Genomic DNA, 18,275 nt, shown 5'->3' on the forward strand with positions numbered 1-18,275 from the left:
AGGGTTGATGGGGGGTGGGTGACGGGTATTGAGGAGGACACCTTTTGGGATGAGCACTGGGTGTTGTATGGAAACCAATTTGACAATAAATTTCATATTAAAAAAAATAAAAATAAATAAAAAAATTTAAAAAGTGGGCTGTTTAACAATTCTCTTAGAGAAAGACAAAAATCATATGACTTCACTCATATGAGGACTTTAAGAGACAAAACAGATGAACATAAGGGAAGGGAAACAAAAATAATATAAAAACAGGGAGGGGGACAAAACAGAAGACTCAAATATGGAGAACAAACTCAGGGTTGCTGGAGGGGTTGTGGGAGGGGGGATGGGCTAAATGGGTAAAGGGCATTAAGGAATCTACTCCTGAAATCATTGTTGCACTATATGGTAACTAATTTGGATGTAAATTTTAAAAAATAAAAAATAAAATAAAATAATTCTACTTCTTGTATAATTTACAATGATATGTTAAACTTTGATGACTTTTCTGTAAGTAATTTATTTACATGATTCCCACCTCAAAAGGTACACTTCCACTCCACCTAATTTCTCTTCCAAGAAGCAATTAATTTCACTGAATTCATATTCCTCAATTAGTCTATACATCTATAATTAAGTATAAATATTATTTGTTTTACCTTTTGTTACACAAATGGTATCATACTATACACACTGCACTACACTTTGTTGTACTTACAATATACCAGGGAACTCTTTCCATATTAGCACATGTGGAGCTTACTCATTCTTTTATGCTGTTTTTGTTTGTTTATGGATGTACTGTATTCCATTGTGTGGATGTAATTTAACTTATTGAGCCATTTAAGTTGATTTTAACATTTTATTTTAATAAATAATCCTGCAATGAGAAACTAAAATGAATTTTAATCCCATGACATTTTTAACTCATGCATTTTTATCAAGACTTTAGGTGGGAAAAAGAGACAGATTTGGATTTAGATTGCATTACATTATGTTTCTACTTCTTCTCACTTTACATCTAACTCATGTTTTCCTAAGACAAGTCATCTACAGTAATGTCCTCTATGGTCCAAGACAACCATTTTGGGCACTCCAAGATTCTGAGCTCCCCTGAGTTAGTGGAAAAATCATGGATTTGGTGCTAAACAGACCTTGGGTCCAAATTGTTATTCTGGTATTATTACTGTCTGGCTGGATTGTTTTGAACAAGTGAATCAATTTCTGGGACTCAGTTGTGATATCTGCAAAACTGGGAAAATAACAGTAGCTACCTCACAGTGTTGCAATGAGACTTTAGCACAATAGTCCATGCAAAGAACTTAGCACAGTGCCTAGAACCTACATAATATCCGACAAGTCAAAGTTTAACACACTTTTTGTTCGTTAATGTGGATAAAGTTGATGAAACAAAGGAAAACTCATCAATTTCATAGTAACTATTCTTGACACTGTAGAAAGATTTCCACTTTGCCAGAGTTTTCAGAAAGTGCCAAGAACAACTAGAAAAATCAAACTTTCTTTTAGTGAGGTCTACATTCCTCATTTCACCAATTTTCCCAGAGCGACTTTTACATCCTTGTTCCTTAGGGTGTAAATAATAGGGTTGAGAGCAGGGGTGAGCACTGTATACAGAAGGGAAAGCAACTTCAATAAGTCTTCATACTGTGGCCCTGATGGGAAGCCATAGACAATGCCCAGTGTTCCATAATACAGACTGACCACTATCAGATGGGAGGAACAGGTGGAGAAGGCCCTCTGCTTCCCTGTGGTAGAAGGGATCCTCAGAATGGTGGAGATGATGTGAGTATAAGATGCTAGAGTTAGCATGAAGGGGCCAAGGGCAAATAAAGAGGTACATATAAAAGAGGTCATCTCAGCTACTTGAGTATCAGTGCAGGCCAGTTTCATGATGGGCTTCAAATCACAGAAGAAGTGGTCAATCTCATTGGTCGTGCAGAATGTTAACTGAAAAGTGAGGATCATGAGAAGGATGGGTGCCAGAAATCCAGCCACCCAAGAGGCACCAGCTAGCTGTAAGCAACCCCGGTAGTCCATTATGCTGGAGTAATGCAATGGGTTACAGATGGCTATGTAGCGATCGTAAGACATTACAGCCAGGAAGAAGCATTCTGTGGCTACTAGAGCAGCAAAAAAATAAAACTGGCAAGCACATCCTGGGAAGGAAATAGGCACGTGAGCTGATAACAATGTCCTCAGCATCATGGGCTCAATGGTAGTGGTGTAGCCAATCTCTAGGAAGGAGAAATGGCCAAGAAAGAAATACATGGGGGTGTGAAGGGAGCGATCAGCTGACACCACAGTTAAGATTACAATGTTGCCTATGACAGTCACCACATAGATGACCAGAAATACCCCAAAAAGAAGAAACTGAAGGCCATGAAGATCCCCAAAACCCAAAAGGATGAATTCTGAAATTTGAGTCATATTTTCTTCTTCATTGCTAGCCATGACTTAGATCTAAAAATAAAAATATAAATATAAAGAATGACCATTGATCAAATATTATTTTTGATCAAACTGCTTAGAAGCATCATACATATCAAGCATAGTTGCCTTCTTCTGGAAGTTCAAGATTCTTAATCTTAATTAATAAATTTGACCACAGTCTCCCCAAGATCCATTTGGAAAGCTAATCCATGACTTCAATTCCCCCATAATATATAGAATGTATGGGGCCTTGAAACTGTGACTGTGACACATAAATATGCACATTTTCCTGATATTTATTTAAAAAAAAACAGAGGGAAAAGTGTTCTATCCTTGGAGATATTATTCTGTTTTTTTTCCTACAGTTTTCCTGGTGTTTTTATCAGTAGTGAGTATTCTGAATCACTTACGTGTAAATTGTGTAAGGTCTATGATCAAATCTGTTTCCTGTTTTAGAAACTCCTTACCAATTAAATTATATGAATTGAAATTCGTTATGTCGAAGGATGTTTAATCCTTAAAACTTATTTGATAATAAGTTCTCTAAACATTACTAGAGGAAGCATAGTGGCAAGAAAGGGAACTACTGATAGTAGGGTGATGGTTAGTTATAGTAAAAAAAGTCCTACCTGAATTCAAATTCCAGCTCTGCTACTTAATGGCTGTGTACCTTTGAGCAAATCACATCACTTATCTGACAGCCAGTTATCCCATCTGTGGAATAGCATATAGGTTTGTATTACATGTTTTTCACAATCACTGGTCCATATTAGTTATTTAATGCGTTCATTAATCCATTCAACAATATTAAGTGCCTACTATGTATTAAACTCTTTGAAAGGTGCTTAGAATAAAATAAGGAAAAAGTCAAGTTTTTTTAACAAGTCAGGAATACTCTCCACACCTCATGGAGTTAACATTTTAGTGGGAAATAAAGAATAAAAATGAAGAAAGAGACACATAAAATAATTTTGAGTTGTCTACTATGAATGTAAAAAACAAAGACCCCAAATAGGAAATATGCTATATGTATGTGTGTTTGGGAGAGGGGTATATTGGTTTCAGTGGCCAAGAAAAGCATAAAAAAATTGAAACCTAAAAAAATGGGAAGGAGATAGTCATGTAAGAGTTGGGGGTGAGGGTGGTAGAGAGAGTGTTCTAGACAGAGGTAATAGGATTTGAGGGAATGATTTAAAGTCTTAGAAAAACTGAAATAAACTGGAGAAAAAACAATAGATGGTAGAGGGGGAGTTGGATACCTATAGAGAGAAATAAACAGAAAGAGGCAAAGAGAGAAATGAAGAAGAGGGGTGTAGGAAAAATAGAAAAGGGCCAGATCACTTAGGTTCTTTTAGTCCATGCTATGGAACATAGATTTTAAATACTATAGGAGGGCACCTGGCTGGCTCAGTTGAAACAGCATGTGACTCTTAATCTCATGGTTGTGATTTCGAGCTCCACATTGGGCGTGGAGATTACTTAAAAATACATAAGTAAAAAATAAACTTAAATATTATAGGAATTCACTGGAGGATGTTAAGCAGCATTGTAATCAAATTTAGAGCTTAAAATCACTTTTGATTCTGTGTAATAAATGAATTAGAGAAAAACTTTAATGAATGAGAATAAGACGGGTAAGAGACTATTTCAGTGAGAGATGATAGTAATCCTGAATAAAGTGTTTTGCAAAAAAAATGGACAGAGGACAGGTTCAAGATACATTTTGGAGGTAGAAATGCCAGGACTTACTAATAAATTAGATGTAAGGAGTAATAAAAAGTGAGGTATCGAAGATAGCTCCTGAGTATCTGGTTTGAGTTACTGGTTTCATTTATTTAGATGGTGATAACATGGAGGAAAGGTTTAGGGGAAACACAAGTTCAATTTGGAGGTAATATGTTTGAGATGTTTATGAGAATCCTGAGTGTAGAGGAGAAGCAGACAGCTGCATTTGAGAGTATGTAGCCCAGAGAAGAGGGCTGGAATGAAATATAACTTTAGGAATTATTAGAATATAGATAATATTCAAGCCATGATAACAGACAAGACCTACAGAGAAATTATGGGTATATAAGAATGATTTACACTAAGCTTTAACACACTTTTTTCTCTTAGACCTGACAAAGAAGGACAAGAAAAGTATATTGAAAAAGAGGAGTCACTGAGGTAGAATGAAAACCAAGAGGAAATGAGAATTGACCCTACCTTTTTTGTATGCTAATGGAATGATCCAGCACGGAGGGGATATTGATGATGCACAAGTAAATAAGGAGAAAATTTGGGGAGTGAAATCTCTTAGTGAGACGGGATGGGTTACAGGGCACAAGTTAATCTTTGGTAAAGACAGGAACACTTCATCTTTTTAACAAGAGGAAAGCTAGATAAAACACACATTTGTAGTTACGTTGCTAGATTTAATCTTAGGAAGATGATGGAGTTTGCTTCTAACGGTTTCTCTTTTCTCAAAGAAGTAGGACCGTGTAAGTGAGGGTAGAGAAGGACATATGGGAGGTTTGAGGGAGTGGAAATGAAAAGAGTATCCTACTAGAACAAATACTATGATTGCCAGACAGTATGGAGTGACAATTTGATCTTTGAGATCATAAATTTAAGAAGGTGAAACCAAACTGCTTTCTTGAATGATATTCTCTGGCAATGGTTAGCTGCCAGGGTGGAGTAGGCAAATAGTTGGTTTCAATAAGGTTTGGAATTTGGCCAAATTAAAACAATGGAAGAAAAGAGGGGCAAGAGAGTTGGGGGATATTTGAAAAAACAGTTGTAAGGAAGAACCATATGATAAGTGTTAAGTCTCTTCCACTTCTTTCCATGGATTATTAAAGACAGAAAGGACTTTAAAAATATCATCTGAACAACACTTTAATTTTGTAACTGAGAAAGAAGATCCAGGCAGGTAAACTGTCTTTTTTTTGCATCTCAGATCTAGTCAGTAACAGAGAAGGAACTGCTCTGCCCTTATGTGTAATAACGTGAATACCTGAAGAAAGACTTACCTTCAATTTAGTAATTTACATGTCGGGAGTTTAATACCTTTCAAAGAACTTTTAGATCCATCATCATTTTTAATACTCCCAACTATCTTGTCAGGTATTTGGGAGTAGGTCTTTGATTTGTCTCAACTGATTTTTCAGATGAAAAAACTGAGAATAATGATAATTTCACTACTATATTGTACATGTATTTCAATTATAACTCTTTCTCCTGGAGATAAAAAGTTAATCTTATGCATGTTGATGTAAATGTAAATTTACAAGATGCTAATTATATTATGAGACAGGAGTTTTTTGTCAGGTAACTGGATAATAGGAGCCATATGGAGATTGCTATCATTCAAGCTGAACAACAAATTAAGAAATTAAGTCAGATTTCCATGATGGATATGTTAAAAAAAAAACCCTGCTTTAGCAAAAAGGAGTTTGGAGGACAGGATTAAGTAAACTATATCAGAGCTATGGTGGGTGTCCAACAAAAGTAATACCTTCTTAGGAGAAGAGACAGAAGGCATTCCAGGAAGAGGGAATAATGTGAGTAAACAATCAGAAACCTGAGGATCGTGTTGACAATTGATTTTGGAAACACTGAGCAAAATATGTAAGGGGCTGAAGACAGAGAAGGGAGGAGAAGCACACATATTTTTGGAGAAAGAAAGAGTAGAAAAAGATTTTTTAAATGGGTCAAAGAAGTTGGAGAAACCAAGAGGGTGATAACACAGGGTGCAAGGGAGGAAAGAAACCATCAAAATTGTTAGTAAAGAGGGTGCAACGAATATTGGAGCACTGGGGCAAGAATCCTGACTGCACTGAGGTGAGGGATGGGGTGAAAAATAAAAACAACGAATGTGGGCTATTATTTCAAAAAGACTGAGTGAAGTAAAGGAAAGGGAGAGAGCAAAAAAAAAAAAAAAAACCACACAGGGGTAAAAGAGGATTGACAGAAGATATTCATATTTATTCTTGCTTTTGTTTTTTAGTAAAGGAAAAACCTGACCAAGATTCTAGCCAAAGAGTCTAAGTCCAGAGAGAAGGAAATATGAGCGACATGTAAAGGATAAGTGATGGAGCAAGGAGTGTCTCAAAGGAGGTTAGAGGAGATGGCATGGGGAAATACACAAGTGGAGGCATGATCCTCAAGCAAGAAAGAAGGATAGTCTTTCAGAAGAGAGGGGGTCAAGATGGGTGTTGATAGTGATTATCAAGATAATTACCTCATCATTTTCCTTCCATTTGAGTTTGGAAACTTAAGCCATCCCTAGATGACTATGATGAGCCCACGGAAGAGATGTGCTCCTTGCTTCCTCAGAGCCTGTCTTCTGGTTTCATCTGTATATGTGGAGCCCAAAATACTTAGTGGAAACCAAAGTGAATTGCTAAGACAGGTAACTGGTGTGCTGTACCACTACTATGTTGTTTGACCAGTAGATCCAGTAACAGCATGACAGATATGTTATTATATATCCTTTAAAAAGATTCAATAGGACCTTAAGAATCATGGCTTTCCAACCTTTCATCTCTTGACAACTATACTTTTCTCTCTAACTTCCCTGAGGCCCAACAGCCTTCCAAAACGAAGAACTAAGAGTTCATCACAAGAAGGCACTTTTAGTTTTCAGGTGGTTGCGGCCAACCCATTTTTAGCCCCTTTGGGTTTAGTAAGAGCATAATGCTTGCCAATGTATCCATCTTTTAAACACTCCTAGCCTTCTGTAAGCAGGGACTGGTAAGATACAGCTCAAACAAGAAAACCAATTATTTTTAAGTTTGGCTCCCGAGGGAGTTTTGCTTTTTAATTGAAAGATCAATGTTTGCTTCTCATGACATCCTGAACTTCCATTCAGTGACTGCTGACTAAGTGGTGTGAAATTGGATATTGGAATATCTGACATGTCACATGGGTCAGAGCCACAATCCATCTAGGCCAGCCTCCAGAGGCTACTGGAAGCACTAAGCAGTAGCTTGGGAGGGTACAATGTGAAAAGTACTAGAACTAGTGACAGAAAATCGAGGTTCTAGACCTGGATCTCCCACTGAATGTGCAATCTGGTATATCAGTTGCCTTTACTGAATCCCGTTTTTTTCTACTTTGAATGGGGGCAATCATCCTTTTCCTACTGACTCCACAGGGTTGCTGTGGGACTCAAATGAGATGATGTGTGGGAAAGCCTTTATCAACTATAAATCTACATGCTCTGTGCTAATATCATATTTGAGAAGCATGAATGATGCTGCTGATCATGGAAGTTGAAGATAGTTTTGTCTTTGAGTTCAAAGATATCTGGATTCCTAAAGGTGGGAGCAATACTCTTACTTTTTTATATCATTAAATATAATTTGAAAACTTCTAAATCCCCTTCCCCCAAAGCTTTCAGTCAACCTTAAGTGATTCTACATTCTAATTAAAAGCACAACTGTTATAGTTTGGTTTTTATAATCAAATTAAAAGTCCTCTTACACAAGCTGCCGGAGATAGTGTTTTAAACCAGTTACCTTGTCATTTTTCCATCCTTGGTAAACAGATTACATCTGGCCTCCTGAGTAAGTTCCTTTAGTGCTGGTTCTATAAGTTTCTTTAGTGCTGGTTCTATATGCTTTACCTGCTTTCCAGGTTATACAGAAAAGTTATTGGTTGGAGGTAGTAAAACTTCCTTGTATAGCACTTAGTGAGTCCTCTCTCCAGTTTCTTAATGGCTGTGTGAACATCCTATAATGCTATGTAAACATCATATAAAACAGAGTCCTTGCAGAGATAGGACCATTGCCTGGTATTCCAGGCCACCGTCATTGTCATCCCTTGGTTTCGAAGTTTACAAACAATATTGGATCCCTCTGTGTCAAGCAGTACTCTAAATGCTGGGGATATAAAGATGAAGAAAGGCTGGAAAACTGAACTATTGACTTTGGAGCTCAATGACTAACGGAAGTGACAGATGCACAAAGTGATGGAATTGCAACATCATGAATGCAACAATAAGACTGTATAAGATGTAGATATAACATAGAGAAAAGAGTTTTGGGATCAGTTTGCAGAGGAACTAGTAACAGTGAAGGTCTATTGGAGGGCCCGCCATATGCATTGGGATTTTTTGTTTGTTCTTTTCAAAGCACTTTTTCATCTATTATTTCATTAATCTTTCGAATGAATTGGGTTTTGAAGGATGAATAGAAGTATTTCAAGCCAATAAGAAGATGGAAAGAGTTTCAGTCAGAGAAAATAATGCATGCCACTAAGGAGTGGCAGAAAAGAGGCAGGGAAATAGGCAGGCATAGAAGATGGAGGTCCCTGTACACTGTCTTAAAGAGTGTGGACTTTATCCTGAAGTCAATAAGAAGCCATTAAAGAGTTTTTAAATAGGAAAGCAGCATAGTCATGCTTGTATTTTAGAAAGCTATATATTTTGAGTGGCTATGCAAATGATATTAGAAGCAAAGGAAGAGACTCAAGGCAGGAAGTCCAGGGAGGAGTGGGTTATCTCAATTCAGGAGAGGATGGTGGTCATTGGAAAAAGAGAGCCAATGGCTTCAGACAATAGTAACAATATTGTCATTTTCACTAATACAATATATTCTCCTTTCACCATCATTCAAATTTATCAAAAGTAATTTGTGGAGGAAAATAATTTTCCTAGTATTTGCAAACATACAAATGGATAATAACTCTGAAGTTCATGTGTGACTTGGTTATTTAATATCAAGTCATATTTCCCATAAAACAACAACAGTCCCAAATCCCTGGCCATCCCAGAGAAATCCAAGAGAAAAATTTTCAAGTACAAAGTACTTGAAAAACTTTATGTTTGCAGTGAAACTTGTTCTCTAATAACATTTGTTGCATGAATAGATGAGTGAATGAATGAAGGAATAAATGTATGGGTATAATTTACTAACACAGGCAAGGGCCTGTACTAATTTTGGGGGGAGGTGCCAAGATGTCTCAGATACAGCTCTTGGCCTTAAGGGAAATAAAAAAAAAATCTTTTAGCTGGACAGCTCACCAAAGTGACACCTCTTCCTTAATTGCCAGCTTGCTCGTCACAAAGGCCCAGCAGGAAGTTTTATTAAAAGAAAATCCAATAAATGTTACGTAATCTTCAATATACAAAGAATACTAACCTAAAGATCACACAAGGCACCAGGTCTCTGATTTCAAGTTTGCAAATTTTTCAAAACTAAGTTTAATGAACAATACATAATTTGTGCATGGCAGGCAGTTAAAGCAGGATTAACTAAGCTTCCCTTCAACTCCAGACCACCAGTCTCCCTCCCCGAGGGCAACTGCTATAAACAGTTTGTTGTGGGTGCTTCCAGAAATTTTGTATTCTTATACCAGCATTTATATACATTTCAATTTTTCATATTTACACAAAAGACATTGCACATGCATAATAATTCTACAGAGCTTTTTGTCTTGGAGATCTTTCTGTATCTGCACACATAAATCAGTCTCATTCATTGTAACATTTGCATAGTGCTCCAGCATATGGGTAAGGCATTATTTATTTATTTATTTTTGTCAGGGAGCTTGTTTTCTAAGAAATAAAACATTACCAGTATAGTGAAAATTCCTTTTGTCCCCAACCCAATATCTCTTGAGCCCCAGAGGTATCTATTATCCTACAGTTGATGTACATTCTCCATGTTTATGTATCGGTCCTCTTACTACATATGAATGTATCCATAACAGCATGTGGTAATATTTTGTATGTTTAAAATTTTGCACAAATGGCATCATAACTTTTTGCAACTTGCTTTCCTCCCCCCACTTTACTTTTTTTTTTTCATACCTGTTCCTGTTGATACATTTACTCATGGTTGTTCTACCTTGTTCTTTTTTATATGGAATACTGTGGATTTGTTTTTCCTTATACCTCACTTGCTAAAAAGAAGAGTCTGGGAGCTGGAATTATTTTTCTCTGATCCCTGCTTTGAGGTTGCCCTGGATGGACTAATCAAAGGATGAAAGATTCTTATAAATTTAAAATCTAGAACTGTTTTGGTCTAGAAAAGGAGGGACAATTCTGTTAATAAATTTTAATCATTATGAACGATGTTGCACTGAATATCCTTGAATACATTTCTCGTATTTCTTTTTTTTTTTAATTTTTTAATGTTTGTTTATTTTTGAGAGCACGAAAGAGATAGAGCATGAGTTGGGGAGAGGAAGAGAGAGAGGCAGATACAGAATCTGAAACAGGCTCCGGGGTCTGAGTTGTCAGCACAAAGCCCGATGCTGGGCTCGAATCCACAAACTGTGAGATCATGACCTGAGCCGAAGTTGGACCCTTAACCGACTGAGCCACCCAGGCACCCCAACATTTCTTGCATTTATTTGAGGTACCTAAGAGCTGAATTTTTGGTTCAGAGTATACTCATATTTTCATATTCACTAGGTACTACCAAATTGCTCTCTAAAGTGGGTGTACAAACACACATTCCCACACACAGTGTATAACTATCTATTTCCTCGCATTTAATATTGGCAGATGCTTTTCTTTGGGGCACTCTGAAGTCTACGCAGTAGTATCTCTGTGCTAATTTAATTTTCATTTCCCTGATTATTAGCAAGGATAAAAGCATGTTTTCATATATATACTAGCCATTCAGGTTTTCTCTTCTGTGCATCATCCAATATTTTGCCCACTGTTAGGTGTTTGTTTGTTTGTTTGTTTTTTGTTTTGTTTTTATTTTTTTATGAAAGGTAGTCATTTATGTTATCTGTATCTGTCTGGTATATATTTGTTGCAGATGTCTTCTCCAGGTCTGTCAGCTGCCTATTAACTTTGTTTATTACAATATAACTAGAAGGGTAGAGGGTTTTTCGATGTGGCCAACTTCATCCATCATGTACTATTTGTGTTTTTTTGCGTCTTATTCAAGAAATCCTTTCCTAACTAGATACCACATATTATTTTAAGTTTCTTTTAAAATGTTAAAAAATTTTTAAACATTTAGTTATTAAATCATCTGGAATTTATTTATGTACATGATGCAATTAGGAAACTAATGTTATTTGTTCCAGTGTAAACACGCAGTTATTCTTATACTAGTTATTGACTAATCCATCATTTCCTCTCATGATCTGCAATTCCTGTTCTATCATCTATCAAGGTTATATCAAGGTTACCTATATTCTTATATTTGTGTGTGGGTCTCTCTTGTTTCCAACTAATATGTTTGCTTCTCTCTACACAAATACTACACTCTTTTAATTAGTTGTCTAAGTCTTGATATCTATAGGATAAGTCTTTCTTATTTGTGCTTCTTTATAATTGTATTGAATATTCTTGGGTCCTTTAATTTTTCATATGAATTTTAGAACGAACTTAAGTTCCATGAAAAATCCTTTTCAAATTTGTTTGGAATTCCATTGAATTTATAGATTAATTTTGGTGACCGTGGACAACTTTAAGTTAATGAGTTTTCCTATATGTAAAATGATATATGTCTCTCTTCATTAAAGTCTTTTTATGTCCTTCAGTAGTGCTTACAATATTTTCCATAAGGATCACAAGCATCTTTTGTTAGATTTATACTTAGTTACTTAATAGTGTTGCTTGTTGTTGCAAGTGGTAGCTATATTTTAACTAGCTTTATTGAGGTATAACTTACAAACAATAAAGTTAATCAATTATAATATGATGAGTCTTGACAAATGTATACGGTTGTGTAACTGTCACTACATTTAAGACATAAAACACTTCCATCACTCCAGAAAGTTTCTTCATGCCCCTTGAAGTGAGTCTTTTCCACCCACACTGGGTCCTTGGCAACCACTAATGTTTCCTGTCAAAATAATATATTTTTATATTCAAGAATTCAAGAATATTCAAGAATTTCATATAAATGGAATTGTATAATATATAGTCTTTTGTGCCTTTTACTCAGCATAATGTCTTTGAAATTATCCATGTTTTTGTTTGGATAAGTAGTTTCCTTTTTATTGCTAAGTAGTATTCTATTGTATGGATGTACCAGTTTGTTGATCCATTCACCAGCTCATGATTGTTTCCAGGTCTTGGCTGTAATAAAGCTATTACAAACATTCACATGACAAGTCCTTGTGTGAACATGTTTTCATTTCTCTTGGGCAAATTCCTAGGGTGCAATTGCTGGGTCCCATTGTAACTGTACATTTAACTTAATAAAATTGTCCATCTGTTTTATAAAGTGGCTATACCATTTTCCATTCCCACCGGCAATGTATGCAAGCAACATCCTCAACAACACTTGGGATTATAAGTTTTTTTTTTATTTTAGCCAGTGAATGGTAACTTCTTAAAAATTATATTTTCTAATTGGTTTTGCTACTGTAAAGGACTATTATTGATTTTTTAAAAACATCTTCTATGCAGCAACATTGATTAACTCCCTAAAAACTTAAAATAATTTGTCTGAAAATTCTCTTTGGTTTTCTGTGTAGCTAGTCAGATAGTCCATGAATAATGACACTTTCTTCCTTTCCAATGCTTAAATCTATTTCTACTTCTTGTCTTACGGAATTGACAATGATCTCTCCAATGCAACATTAAATGGGAATTTGGAGAGTGGATGTCCTCATCTTGCTCATGGCTCTGATGAAAATGTTTCTAAAGTTTCTACATTAAGTATAATGTTTACTGAAAGTTTTGGTAGATATCCTTTGTCAGATTAAATTTATCCCTCTATTAATTTGTTTAGAGAGGGTTTTTTTTGCCCATAGATACTGAATTTCATTTAATTTTTTTGAACACATTGAGATGAGTACATATTGTTTTTTCTTTGGTCGGCTTAAAAGTACTGACTTGAAGTAATGGATTTTCTAAAATTAGACTATCCCTTAATTCCTGAAATCAAGCCCATTTGATCTTATTGTATTTTTAATACATCTGTTGAGTTCAATTAACTAATATTTTAATTAGGACTTTTGAGACTTATCAAAAGTGAGATTGGAGTATAATTTTTCATCTTTCTAACAAGTTTGCCTGGCTTTGGTACCAAGGTTTTACTAAATTCATGAAATGAATTGAGGAACTTTTCTTCTTTTTCCATTCTCTGGAATATTTTATATAATGTAGAGATTGTCTGTTCTTTAGTAGTTTGATAAAACTTGCCTTCAAAAGAATATGGGATTGGTATCTTTGATGGCACAGGTATTGGTTACTGATTGAATTTCTTCAGCATCTAATGGCTTACTCATGTTTACAACTTCTTCTTGAATACAATTGTGCTGATTTGTATTTTTTTGCAGAATTGCCCATCTCATCAGAGTTTTCTTATTTGACATAAAATATTTTATAGCATAACCTTACCATTTTAAAAATACGAATATTTATTTAGTAATGTCCCCATTTTTTGTTGATAATAATGGTTATTCAGGTCTTGATTCTTTTTTCACTTATTTAAGATTATCAGACTGTTGCTTATTTAGTAAGCTTTTTTAAAAATTAAATTTTGGCTTTATTAAGCATTGTTAAATTTTGTTTCCTATTTTATTAATTTATGTTTCTATATTTCCTTTCTTGTACTTTCTTCTGGTTTGCTTCATAGTTCTTTTCTAACTTTTTGAGTTGAATTCTTAATATATTAATACTTAGTTATTTTGTTTCTTATTACAGACATTATATCAAATCAGTTGAAATATCACATCAGTCACAGTCTACAATCTGATATACATCATTCAGTAATACTTGTATGTAATTAATTTTTTTCTTTATTCCATTTACAATAATTTTTGTCCAAATATATGGAGTTTTTTAAAAAAAAATAATGCTGCAATAAGTATGGAGGTGCATATATCTTTTCCAATTAGTGTTTTCATTTTCTTTGGGTAAATACCCAGAAGTGGGATTGCTGGATCACAGGGTAGTTCCATTTTTAATTGTTGAACCCATACTGTTTTTCACAGTGGTTGTACCAGTCTACATTCCTACAAACATTGTACAAGGGTTCCTTTTTTTCTACATCCTCATTTTGGATGTTTTTTATTATCCTCTATTTTATTGCATTTTGATGAGAATGTTATTAACATGATATTGTTTGTTTGGAATTTGTTGAAACTTCCTTTGATACTTGACTTGTGTTGTAGTTTTGTAAATGTGATTGAAAATAATGTATATCTTATATTGGGGGCCCAGGATTAGATATGTATGTGTGTATGTGTATTAACTCAAACTTCATAATTGTGCTGTTTAATATTATATATTCTTTTATTTTTATTATTTTTAATATAATTTATTGACAAATTGGTCTCCATACAACACCCAGTGCTCATCCTAACAAGTGCTCTCCTCACTGCACACCACCCACTTTCCCCTCTCCCCCACCCCCCATCAACCCTCAGTTTGTTCAACTGATGAATTGATAAAGAAGATGTGGTTTATATATACAATGGAATAGTACTTGGCAATGAGAAAGAATGAAATCTGGCCATTTGCAGCAACGTGGATGGAACTGGAGGGTATTATGCTAAGTGAAATAAGTCAGAGAAAGACAGATAACCACATGTTTTCACTCATAGGTGGATCTTGAGAAACTTAACAGAAGACCATGGGGGAGGAGAAGGGGGAAAAAAAGTTACAGACAGGGAGCGAGGCAAATAATATTATATATTCTTACATATTTGCTTTATCAGTTTCTGAGGGGCTTATATTGAAATCTCCTCTTTAGTAGTAAAGATTTGTCAAATTTCTTGCTCTGTCAAATTGCTTCATCTTTCAGAGTCCCATTTTCTTCATCTGTAAAATGAAATGAGAAATTGTGGGTAAAACAATAGATACTAGGACTGTAGGCACTCAATCAGCCAAAGGTGCTCTTGTTTGGTCATTATTACTACTATACATATTATTCATAAATCCAAGCCCCTCCATCAAGATGGCTTAGTTTTGGAGGGTGAGGCACATCAGTCAGAATAAAACCCAAGCAAGAAATACTACCAAAAAAATCAAGTTGATTAAGTCATATCACCTAGGTAAGACCAGTGCCAATTAGGAGTCATCCTGTTCACCAGGAAAAGCAGTTCCTTCTAGAATGAGCATGTCTTATGAGCGTTCTTCAACGTTTAGGGGTAGAGTGACCAATGATAGAGCAAGACAGGGGCCAGAACTCAGAATCCTTGATTTAGCTAAGTGGGGATCTAGGGTCCTGGAGCCTCATGAAAGTGAGGAACACATAGCTACTGATAAAATACTTAAAGATTCTAAACATTACCAAGGGATATTTTCTTAAAATATATTTCTAGATGTTTTGACACTTTTCCTATGAGAAATGGTATTTCCTGGAATATCTGAGCAAGAAACTGAGAAATTCTCTTTCTCCTACCTGGGTCTAGTTTCAGGAACGAGTCCTAAGAAGAGATGAGATGATGTGGTGACCCTCCACTCCCACATGTACACTTTCTGAAAGAATGGAATGGTAAGACTTTTCAGGGTATTCTTTCTTTCCTCCTTTTCTTCCATTCTCCCTCCTTCCCTCCTTCCCTTTCTCTCTCCCTGACTCCCCTCCTTCCTGCCTGCCTTCTTCCTTTTCTTTTCTGTGTACCTCAGATATGTTATGTGAGAACTCAATCTAAACAAAATATGTTGCTATTCCCTCATTCCAGTGTTCACCTCACAATGCCTTGATGACATAGTGCGTATCACAAATCTAAGATTTCAGAAAAGGGAAATGATCACCCCAATGCAGACTGGTAAAATAGTTAAACACACGAGCTCTGGATTTAGTCGTCAGTTTGAAATTCTTACTGTATCCCATAATGGCTGTGTATGTGTGACTGAGCACATCACCACCTCCTTTTTCTCATGTGTAAAATCAAGATAAAATTAGGTTGTTGAGCCCACAGAATGTACAACACCGAGAGTGAACTTTCATGTAAACCATGGCTTTTGGATTATGATGTGTCAATGCAGGTTCAACAACTGTAACAAACGTACCACTCTGCTGTGGGATGTCGGTAATGGTTGGGGGTGCAGCTATGTGTATGTAGGGGCAGAAAGAATATGGGAACTCTCTGTACCTTCCCCTCAGTTTTGCTGTGAGCCTAAAACTGCTCTAAAAACAAAGTTTCAATTAAAAAAAATTTTAAATCAGGTTGCTGTGATGATTAGATGAGATAATCTGAGGATCTGTCATACTGTCTGGCATTTAGTAGGCCCACAATAAGTGCTAACCCCCTATTTCTTTCTTAAAATCATAGCTAGTTATCTCTGCCCTGTTTTGAACTCCACACAAACCCTCTTCAATTCTGCATCAACTATGTACTACAGGCACATGTTTGTTCACTTAATGTGCACTTATTCTACATGGAAAACTTTTACTGGAAAAGACAAATATAGATGTGACCCATTTCTTGAAAGAACTTTAATTTGTTAGGAATACAACACACATACACATACACGTACATCAAATCAATAGAAAGCAATGGATTTGCAAATGCTGAGTTATAATGCTTGGGGCAGAGGCATAAGAAAAGGTCAGACTGGAGGTAAATATTGGAGAGGAGGTAGAATATTGAAAAAGGAAAGGGGATGGATTATTAACACACCTCTGGACTTTTCGGAGGGTTCAAAACTAGACATAAATGCCCATGACAAAGCTCAAAGATGCAGTATACACAAATTCATTATTCTTCCCATAAAAAAACATTTATTAAATGCCAACTTAGTCCCAGGCACCAGGTTACATAGCTCTGAGACACCTTGGTTTTCCTCTCCAAGGCATACAATCTAGTAGATGAGTCAAGATATTGTTATAAGAAAAGTGGACTAGAATAAGGCAGTATAGGAGTATAGGATGCTTGCATGCTACAATCACTGGTCCTTAAATTCCAAGGAAGGAGTAAATATTTTTGATTAGAGATAAGAGGAGGAGTTTTCACTGAGGAAAAGCAAGGGCTTTGTAAATGAGGAAAGTTGTAAGTGCAAAGGGGAGGATATCACATGCAGGGAAGGGAAAAGAGGCTTTAAAAGATAAGGTTTGAGAGGTAAGATTCTGATTGTGGAAGCCTTGTAAGTTAAGGGACTTGGGCTTTTTTCTCAGGACAATTAAGATCCACTGAAAAGTTTAAAGTAGAACAGTGATGTGGTCAGATTTCTGCTTAGAATAATCATAAGGCAGGAGTGTAGAGAACAAATCAGTCAGGGTCGAGCCTGGAAGCAGTGAGACCAGTTAGGAAGCTACTGCAATGGTCCAGGCAAATGATAAAATAGACAAAAGTCTGCTCTAGGACAGAGGAATTTCCAGCAAGGGGTCAACATGCAAAAATCCTCCTTTATGTCTGGCTGCCTTTAGACTTGAAGTGACTTCACTAAGTCATACTTGTTTAGATCTTGCCCAAACCTACTTTGAACACAAATTTTTAGTGAGAAAGTAATCCCTTGGTGGCCCCTTGTGACCAAGGGCTCAAATTTGTTGGTTGGCTAGCCAATTTAAGGAGTGTGAAATTTAGACAGAGAAAAGAGTAAAGTTTTATAGGGGTCTTGGCCTCCATAAAATATGACTCTTATCACAACTCTAAGCAACCACATGCTCAAAGCCATCGTGGTTCAAATTAGGGAAATTGAAGCTCTGTTTGGAACTTCCCAACCTATAGTGGTAAGGGGTTGTTTGGGTATTAGTAAGACCTTCAAAGAAGGTATATAAATCCTATCCAGCCATCTGGCCACTTAATGCCTATCCAGCCACTTAATGCCATTAAGTAAATGGGCATTTACTTAATATATTTTGTGTTTACCCAACTATCTCCCCTTTTCCTCAATCTTTTGCTTCTAAATTTGCCTGTACTGCCAAATTGGCCCTCCATGCATCTAGATTCTTCTGTCTTAGTTTTTGATTCCCAGTTCCCCTCACTCCCTTCTT

The 18,275-nt window shown here is 35.9% G+C and overlaps 1 protein-coding gene across 1 annotated transcript; it reads right to left on the minus strand.

Moving 5' to 3' along the window:
- Positions 1 to 1,524: 1,524 nt before the first annotated feature.
- On the minus strand, positions 1,525 to 2,430 carry LOC106981563 (olfactory receptor 10A4-like). The gene has a single exon (XM_015079706.1). The coding sequence runs from the start codon at positions 2,428 to 2,430 to the stop codon at positions 1,525 to 1,527; it is 906 nt and encodes a 301-aa protein (XP_014935192.1).
- Between the last annotated feature and the right edge of the window lie 15,845 nt (positions 2,431 to 18,275).

The sequence above is a fragment of the Acinonyx jubatus genome, chromosome X (assembly GCF_027475565.1).
Source record: "Acinonyx jubatus isolate Ajub_Pintada_27869175 chromosome X, VMU_Ajub_asm_v1.0, whole genome shotgun sequence".
NCBI lineage: Eukaryota > Metazoa > Chordata > Mammalia > Carnivora > Felidae > Acinonyx > Acinonyx jubatus.